The sequence below is a fragment of the Lolium perenne genome, chromosome 4 (genome assembly GCF_019359855.2).
Source record: "Lolium perenne isolate Kyuss_39 chromosome 4, Kyuss_2.0, whole genome shotgun sequence".
NCBI classification, from domain to species: Eukaryota; Viridiplantae; Streptophyta; class Magnoliopsida; order Poales; family Poaceae; genus Lolium; species Lolium perenne.
Window position 1 is genome coordinate 120,696,619 of NC_067247.2, and position 9,206 is coordinate 120,705,824.

Here is a 9,206-nt window from a genome sequence, read left to right on the forward strand (position 1 = left end):
TTCGCCATTTTTGGTTGTGCTGGGCAAAACAAAAGCCACGCAGAGTACGTGGCTTCACGCCATCTCCAATGAAGATCCGCAAACGGATATTTAGTACTCGTTGTTATTCACGTAGTCTAATGGCGAGATAACCTCAAAAACAAGCTTGTCGCTGCCGCCCAAGAAAGGGCAGACGTCCGGGCACTCGCCACCCAAGTTCAGACCCGCACTAACACCGAGGCCATGACCACCCAAGCTGCGCTCATAATCAACGGTCAGGCCCTGACCAACGCGCTGGATACGAGCTCGCACTCTTCTACAAACATGCCCACACTCTTCTCAGGACACGCCGGTGTTGTCCCGTTATCCTGGGGCACATCGTACGTTGTCAACGAGTCTTTCCTGAACGTGCCAGCATGTCCAAGCATCGAGCCCAACATCCCAGCGAGCGGCTCGTCGGGGGTGGGGGGGAGGGGGTGTGCTAAGGAAGCCCGCAAACCGCTTGTCACCAGACACCGCCGCCTTTCCCCGCAACTTCTTTGAAGGAGTGCCGACGTGGCCCGGTTTTCCCTCTAACCTGGTATGACTCTCTTTTGCTTCCATCTTTGCGTCCATAGATTTACCATGCTTGTGTCTGACTCGACGACATATGTACAAGGATTTCTTTGATGGGGACACCACTATGGAGGCCATGATCAATGAAGGGGTCGGCACCAAGACCCAAGTTGACACGCAAACAACCCAGGTAGATATCAAAGAAGAGCCATTGTTTGACGATGAGCTTGCTCGCCAAGCCAAATGAGGGTCCAAAAGAATCGCAGAATATATGGAACTTGAGGTTGTGTGTCTTTGCGAGTCTTGGATGGAAATTGGACAAGATCCAATTTGTGGTGCCCCGCAAAAGGGAGGCACATTTTGGAGGAAGATTTTCACCTTCTTCCACAAGGCAAAAAACTTGGGTGATCATCCATTTTAGAGTGATCGGAGTGAGGCCTCTCTCACAAAAAGGTGGGAGTTGACCCAAGAGCAATGCCCCAAGTTCAACGATTCCTATGAACGATGAAGAAGCGGAAAATTAGTGGCATTGGTGTTGGAGACTTGGTGTTTCAAGCTTTGGGCCACTTCAAGGTTTCCAACAAAAATGAAGAGCTTCACCTTGGTCCATTGTTGGACGACAATCAAGGTTTGCCCCAAGCGGGGACGGAGACAAGGGGGGCGAGGGGGGGAGGGGGCCCCCCCCCCCCCCCCCCCTATGCTCATGATTTTCCTTTGAAGACAAGCCATGACAACTCCTTATTTGTGTGATTTTAGCTAGTTCTGCACCCCTCATACTAAGATTGCCCCCTTATACTTCATTCCTGACTCGGTCCCTGGCCCCAAGGGGCAAGACTTATATGCGTCCTTGTCCACCAAGGGAAGGGCGCATACCTATGTCATCGATCTCGATGGTGCCGCCTAAAGTGCGTTAAGTGCAACAAAGAGGCCGAGGGGATGAACCAGCTCCAAGGTGGATGCAAGGAGGGAGGCTTCTCGGAAGCGGTCATGGAGACGATCAAGAAACTTCTAGGCTACAAGGAGGTGAGTGAGAAGAAGGACGACAGGAAGCATCGGGAAAAGGGGAAGGCCGTGAATAGAGCTACTATGACATACAACAACACAAGAAGCTTGAAATTCAAGAGATCAATACCCATAACAAGCAAAATGAATTATAGCTCGCCGTACTCACCGAGGAGGCCAAGATCATGGCGACCCCCTGACTGACGACATGGATCCTACTTTGTGGGGCATGGTTAGAGAAGAAGAAGTAGATGACCCTTAATCGAGATGTGTGATTCACTCCATCACACTTCCATCCATACCTCATCCTTTTTGGAACTTTGAACTACCTTGTATTGCTACTTAATTTGCTATCATGTTCGCAAAATCGAGATGTAGTCTAAGTGAGTCGATGAACCACTACAAGCAGCGAGGCACATGTTGTTGTGGTACGTTGACCGAGGAACATCCTCATGATCCACCACCTCTAGACTAACATCCTAGGTCTAGAGCATGCAGCTCGCCCGGCTCCAACGCCGCCGTTTATAACCATGAACACATGTTTCAGGCAGAGAAACTAGTCTCACTAGATTTGAAGAACAGAAAGACACGACGCCATCGAATCCGAGACATCGCCCTTTAAAAGTATCCAAAGCTACCCCACAGAAAACACTTGTCACGTGTGGAAAATACCTTGGCCACTCTTGTCGGGAAAGAAAACATATTGTTTACACGTAAACCCGTCGCACAGTTGCATGCCCATTATTAATGGCACCGGCTAGAACTTCAATCTTCAGCAGCAAGCCAACAGGCAGAGCACGAGCAGGATCGATAGAGAGCATCGCGATAAACAAGGCGCACATCGGATCGGACACGTCGGCGCCGGCACTGGAACTGGCACTGGCACGCCAACAACGAGGCGAACGAACCACCTCGCTCGCCCACCTTTTCTCCTTTTTTCTTTACCTTGTCTGTCTTGGTCGCTCTCAATCTCACCACCGCACCACGCATCGACGTTCTCCACCCCCCTCCCTTCCCCCTCGATCTCTCCTCCCTCCCGCAACGACCAACGACGACCCCCATGCCCATAGCCATGCAGCCCGCGCACGCATCGTCGCTGCAGGGGGAGGGGGACGACAACCAGCCGCCGCCGCCGGAGGCCCCCCGCGAGCCCGACAATCCTACGCATGATGCGGAGATGAAGGAAGTCACGGAGGAGGAGGCGCCTGCGGCGGTTGAGGTCCAGGAGGAGGTCAAGAACCAAGAAGAGGAGGATGGGGACGAGACGAAGGGGGACGAGGAGGAGGAGCAGGGCGGCAGGGGCAAGAAGCGAGGGAGGAGGGGCGCCGGCGGGGCCAGGGAGCTGCAGGTCATGGTGAAGCGGGAGCTGCTCGCGGCCTGCATGACGTGCCACATCTGCAACCGCCTCCTCCGCGACGCCACCACCATCTCCGAGTGCCTCCACACCTGTGAGTCCCCCTCCTCTCCTTCTCTGCTCCCTCCACGATTCGCTTCTCTCCGACACACGTCCCTCCCTCGCTCGCGCCTGATCTGGCCGCCACGTACGGCGCCTCCGGGACGTGGGATCCGGCGCGCCTCTCGCCCCCGCTGCCGCCGGCGCGGCTCCCTGACGTGGGCGGTGCCGCGTTCGACCGCGTTGACGCTGGAATTCAGCTCAATTTAGAGTCTTGCCGCTCCAGCCCATGCTGGGTCATGCCGCCTGCTCTGTTTTACGTACGCTCTGCTTCTGTTCTACAGTACGCGACGCGGAACTGTTTCTTTTCTTACCATGTCAACCTTATTAAGCACGGCATCCTCAATTGCTCATACTCAAGACTAGTTCCGCCAACTGAGCTGTTTAAGCAGATGTCTGCTGTTTACTACTACTCCTCCTCCAGATTGCCATCATGCCTCATCCAAGACTCGATTGATTAGCCATTTCCCCGTAAAGAGAACACTAGTAATAAGAGGGACTTAATTGGCCATTACTGTTCTGCTTTCGGGCCTCAGAAATGTCATCTTTGCCTTAACTCTGGTCTTCTGGCGTCGATGCTACCCTTTAATTCGGAATCAAGGCAATGTGACATGTGCGATCTTTCGGCTCGCAATTTGGTACGGCACTGCTGCCTGCCTGCTTGCACCTTCAGCCCCAAATGTTCAGCGTCAGCCGGCCGTGAGCTAAGCTCGCTTAGTCAGCTTGGAAGATGTTACCATGTTACCCCCATGCTATCTCACTCCCCTCTGTAGTTCTTTCTGCAGCATATTTCTGCTGTTTCTTCTTTCCAGCGGGCTGGGGATAGCGCTGTACTCTGTTTTATTCTTTATTCCAAGGTATGTTCTGCAGGTAGTCTGTTAGGTGTCTGACTCCGACCCTATAGCAGACTACACAGCTCAGTGAACTCCAGAGTAACATAAGTAGGACAAAAATTCAATTCGGCTTTGCATATGCCCCCTCTGCCAAAAAACATATTACAAAGTGTCGATTTTTTTTTAAAAAAAATTCTACATGTACATCTCCACAATATATGTGCGTTCGTCAAGTTTCGCGAAAAACCGATATTTTTTATGGTCTATGTAAAAAACAGAAAACTTGAAATGACTTTGTGCACGTGTAGCACGTGAAGATGTGAATGCAAATTTTTTGTTTCAATTTTTTTTGACATTTTAAAATGTGTCTAAGATGCATTTTAAAATAAAGGGGAGCATATGCTCCCATGAGCCAAAACACTACTCCCAGGGCGAACTGGGAGCTAAATGTTCTTTCCTGTCTCGAATTCATTTTATACTACTGCAATTGTCTGTCAGTGTTCATTACTTCAGAGCTCTAATTCTGCGTCTGATGCAGTTTGTAGAAAGTGCATATACAAGAAGTTCAATGATGAGGAGGTAGAATCCTGCCCAAAATGTGGGATTGATCTCGGCTGCACTCCAGTTGAGAAGCTTAGGTATACTTATGCTTATGACTATCCACTTTGTGTTGATGCAGATGTTAAGCTCAATATAACTGCGTGTTTGTGCTTCCAGTTTTCACCCTAAATATTCAGTTTCCCTGATGTTGTTCACAAAATAAATTTCCATTAGTACGTAGTACTTCAAGAACTTAGCAGCCCAGTTCCAATTCGGAATATTGACAAAATTTAAGAGAACACAATAGGAGGTAACACACTGGAATAAACTGTAGAAATGCTGAAACCTTAACTGGGAGACTTAATAACTAGTTGAGCAAGTCCCGAGGACACAAAGATTTGGGGCCCCTCACATTGTACAATATTGGATCCTCGCATGTAAAACTTCTTGACAATTCAGCAAGAAATTTGTGCAAAGTAGGGCACTAGGACTGTAATACACCGATGATGTTGCTTGAGTTGTATGCTTTCTATGCTGAGGATGTGAAATCATAAGGGCTTGTATCGTCCATAGACTGCCGTGTTTCTTTTTGGCTATCGTTGTGCTTGCTTTAATTCTTGTGTCCGGCAGTGTCTTTTTCGTTCCTTGATGCCAATTTTCTCCCTCTTAATTGACTATACTGGACTACTGGTAGCCTGTGAAAATGTTGGTTGCTGTCAAGTTCCATGATGGCCTTGGAAAACCGTGTTGGATGTCCAGCTCATTAATAGCCTGCGAAAACCATCTGTTGCTGTCAACCTCATCGATAGCCTTTGAAACTGCACTGTTATAGTTACCGTAAAATATGTGGCATCCGAAATGCACCTAGCTAGTTTTGCAAAGACCCTAATTGTACATGTGTGTATGTGTGTGTCTGCGTGATGGTTAGTGTCAACCAAAATCCCACTTCAGTATTCACTGCACTGTGTGAGTTGTGTGTGTGTCTACGTTGTAGTCGGTATTTCTAAAAAAAGACACTGGTAGTATTTATTTTCTTTTATATGTCCTTCTTATACTTGTTTTTGCATTTTCTATATTCAGAGCTGATCACAGTCTACAAGATGTAAGATCCAAAATTTTCCCATTCAAACGCAAGAAGATCAACGCTGAAGATGCTGCATCTCCTATTTCACCTCCCAATAAAATAAAAGAGAGATCTATCTCTTCATTAGTGGTGCCTGCACCTAGATTAACACCGACAGGATCGACTGGGCGGCGGTCAAGGGTAGTTACCAGGAAAGCTGCTGCTGCCTTGCGTGGAGTTGGTCCTACTACTGACAATCCTGTGAAAAAGGAAAATGATTCGAGTGACAAGAATGCTCATAGCTCAAGCGTGCCTGCTAATTTGGGCAAAGTGCCGAAAACAAAAAGACAGGTAAACAGACACACCATAGCATCTTTATGCTAGTTGCGTTGGAGTTAGCTATGAAGTATGCATACTAAAATTCCCCAAATGAAAATAGAGTATTATCTCAAATAATGGACATGTCTGTAGTAACTTGGTCCTTTTCTTCTCCAGATTTTGTCAAATGAGGAGGCATCAAACCATTCCTCCATTAAAGATACTGAAGATGATAGTAAGGACATGGCAGATAACGCCGAGCTCTGGAGACCTTTGAATTGTTTGGTAGAAGCTGCAAACAGGACAAAGTCCATTAGGTCGAGCTTACAGAGTTCGGCTGTTAAAAGAGAGCAGCTTAATGGATCTCCCAGTAGTACCTATGGTAACAAAACAAAGCCAAAAGAGCATCTGAAGAAATCCAAACTGGAGGATGATAAGAAAGATGCTCCAGTTACACCAGTGAGACTAAATAAAAAACTTCAAGGGACTGGGCGGAGAAAGAGAGGACTTCGAGCCCCAGTAGATAAGAAACCTGATGGTGCACTTACGCAGAACGCGAAGAGATTCAGCTCCATATGGTTTTCGTTGGTTGCCTCATTCGAACAGTAAGTATTGTCAATTCATCATACTGTCATATTTTCACTTTCTTTTAAATTCAGAAGCAGAAAGAGCTCGTACAGGCTTGTATCTTATCTTCTTCTGCCACTAATTTTTGTCAGGAAAGGAGACCCACCTTTGCCACAGATTCCTTCACACTATCTGCGTATAAAGTAAGTTCATATTTTGCTCTTTTTTTCTTGATATTTTCTGAATAGTCTGGTTAAAAACAATGCCAGATCTGATGTTCACATAAAATCTTGTTTAAATTCACATTCTGGATTATCAGTCAGATATATGACAATAAAGAAACTGAAAAAGCAAAATACTTGCACCGAAACAATAGTTTCAGTATTGTTACTGAAATTTATCGAAAAAAGTAGTATTGGTACTGAAATATTTTGTGTTTAGTACTCCCTCCGTTCACTAATGTAAGACCTTTTAGCTTTTTGGTAAATGCATGTATCTAGACATGTGTCAGTAGGTAGGTTCACTAATTTTGGTCCGTATCTAGTCCACTTTGAAATATCTAAAAGGTCTTGCATTAGTAAACGGAAGGAGTAGTATTATTTATCTGCCATGTCAGTAGGAGTAGTATCTCATAGGATGCACATAAACAGTGCTGATGCCTTGCATTGAAATCTGACGTTAACATTTAAAACAGCACCATAAGAATGTACTGTTTTTTTCCCAACTGTATCCTTTGAGAGCATGTATTGTTATTTCTCAACTGTATCCTATGAGAGTTCCGTGTGGCTAATGCACTAACTGTTTTACGCAGAGATGCAAATATACCTGCTTCATCTATCCAAAAGTACCTCGTGCAGAAACTCAGTCTCCCGAGCGAGTCCGAGGTAAGAGTAATACTATCCGTCATATATGATGTACACTTACTGTTTATACGCAATCGTAAATTTTTATTCTGCTACTTTTTATGTGCATTAGAACGTGTAGCTCCTCCAACATGTGGTTCATCATTTTTTCAAAGAAAATACATGCGACGCCTTAACTGCTACCTCTTAAGAACATTTTGCACAAGCAAAATGTCAGGACAGTTGTTTGAGTTCTGTGCATGCCTCTGTAAGCTCAAATGAGCATGTGCACTTGTCCGAATAGTACCACTACTTAATCTCAATGTTTACAGGTAGAAATAAATTGCTGTGGGCAGCCAGTGGACCCTGCACAACCTCTGCGCAATTTAGTAGAGCTGTGGCTGAAGGGGCGATCGACGCAGGCAACACAGGCCACCGTAGGCTCCCCTGCAGAAGATTTCGTGATGGTGCTAACCTACGGACGGCCGAAGGCCATGGCGTCGTGAGTACACCGCATATATTTCAACCTATTTGGCCATTTCCTTTCGACTTAAGGTGGGGTCCCATTGATTCTGCCATAGCCAGCCATTTGCTGGGCCGATGGAAGAGGCCATCGGAAGATGAACTCCCCGCTGATACACAGCCACCTCGCATTGCGGCTGGCTCCCGAGGCAGCCAGCCCTCGGCGACATATTCATGCATTCATTGATGTTTGTAGATGCTGCTGCTGTTCGATTCTATAATGATGTATTTTTTTCTCTTATTTGTTTATTATACACCAAAGATAGATGAAATGTGATGTTTAGATGGGATATAAAGAGAGGAAACAGTCTCAACCGTTGATGCTTTAATTGTAACAGATCAACTAGGAGTGGAGTGATAAATTAACATTTGGCTTTATGATGACTTGCTGTACACCACAGCGTAATTATAGTGTATACACCCCTTCTAAAGAAAACTTGCACGGATTTTAAATTAAATTCTGTGCTAAAGTTGTCACTTGTCAGGGCAACTTCGTACTGGTATTATGTTCGATATGTACATTTTTTGGTCTTTGTGTCTTTATGGTATCTTGAGAGGCCGGGCCAAAGTTTCAAAGCTAAGTTGTATCCTGAATCAAAATTTATTTGAAGAGTTATTCGATATAAAAGTAAAAAAAAATACGCAGTGGCTGCTGAGCCTCAATCTTTTATTTATTTTAAGGGCAGTATGATATTGTCGTCCGTAAATGTTTCATCAATTTGCATAGCAGCAGAATACTCACCAGGGAGGCTACGGAAAACAGTGGAAATAACAACTTTCAAAACAGGAAGTTGGTTAATGCAGTACAAAACTCCAAATCAACCAACCAATCATGTCATAAAAGCTCAATTTATGTTTTGAGTTCCCTGTTTCTAACCAAATTATGCATTATTTTTGTACTAACAGAGTGTAACGAAAAGCTGCACTAATGCAACAGAAAATTTACATATATACCAAATACACATATGCACCAATGAAATATACACAAAAAGCGGAAAAAAGAAGAATTAACATGTGTATGCAATATAGTTAATTCTCATTGCGTTAGAAAGACAAGAAAATTGCAAGATGGGTCCAAATAAGGCAGGTGTATCATGCATCAACATACATATCTTACCACAATTCTAACAAGAACTACAGAACAACATTGCGCATCAGACAAGTGTAACAATTATCATCATACATCAATATCGATCTCTTATCACAATACTAACAAAAATTACGACAACAAAACAACTTTTAACGGTCAACAATAGGCAAGTCAAAGACTAAGAGCGCTAGAGCTTCGTTGTCCCATAAAAGGATTATATTTATCAAGACTGTGTCAATTAGAGCCTAAATCTGCAACAACATAACGTCAAGAGCTAGTCGAGGGTATGAAGAGTGCACACAACAAACTTATTAGAACAGATAGAAATGAGCATGGCCCCATCAAAGCGGGAACTCGCCGTAGGAGGAAACAACCAGCAAGATTGCAAAATAGGCTCTCCAACAAGTTTGTCTCGAGGAAGGGAACTTTACACAATAGTTTT

At 45.2% G+C, this 9,206-nt stretch overlaps 1 protein-coding gene across 1 annotated transcript; it reads left to right on the forward strand.

Annotated features, from left to right (window-relative positions):
• Positions 1–2,478: 2,478 nt before the first annotated feature.
• LOC127293763 (E3 ubiquitin protein ligase DRIP2) lies at positions 2,479–8,055 on the forward strand. Its single transcript, XM_051323407.2, has 7 exons — positions 2,479–2,984; positions 4,361–4,460; positions 5,443–5,776; positions 5,921–6,348; positions 6,463–6,513; positions 7,122–7,194; positions 7,485–8,055. Exons 1-7 carry the CDS (start codon positions 2,597–2,599, stop codon positions 7,656–7,658), a joined length of 1,548 nt encoding a protein of 515 aa, XP_051179367.1. The 5' UTR covers positions 2,479–2,596; the 3' UTR covers positions 7,659–8,055.
• The last annotated feature ends 1,151 nt before the right edge of the window (positions 8,056–9,206 follow it).

Bases quoted from the DNA above. Each gene is read 5' to 3' on its own strand.
- LOC127293763 (XM_051323407.2), top strand. From the start codon at position 2,597: ATGCCCATAGCCATGCAGCCCGCGCACGCATCGTCGCTGCAGGGGGAG. The intron at 4,461-5,442 runs GTATACTTATGC...TTCTATATTCAG, and splicing joins ACTCCAGTTGAGAAGCTTAG to AGCTGATCACAGTCTACAAG. The intron at 6,514-7,121 runs GTAAGTTCATAT...TGTTTTACGCAG, and splicing joins TCACACTATCTGCGTATAAA to AGATGCAAATATACCTGCTT.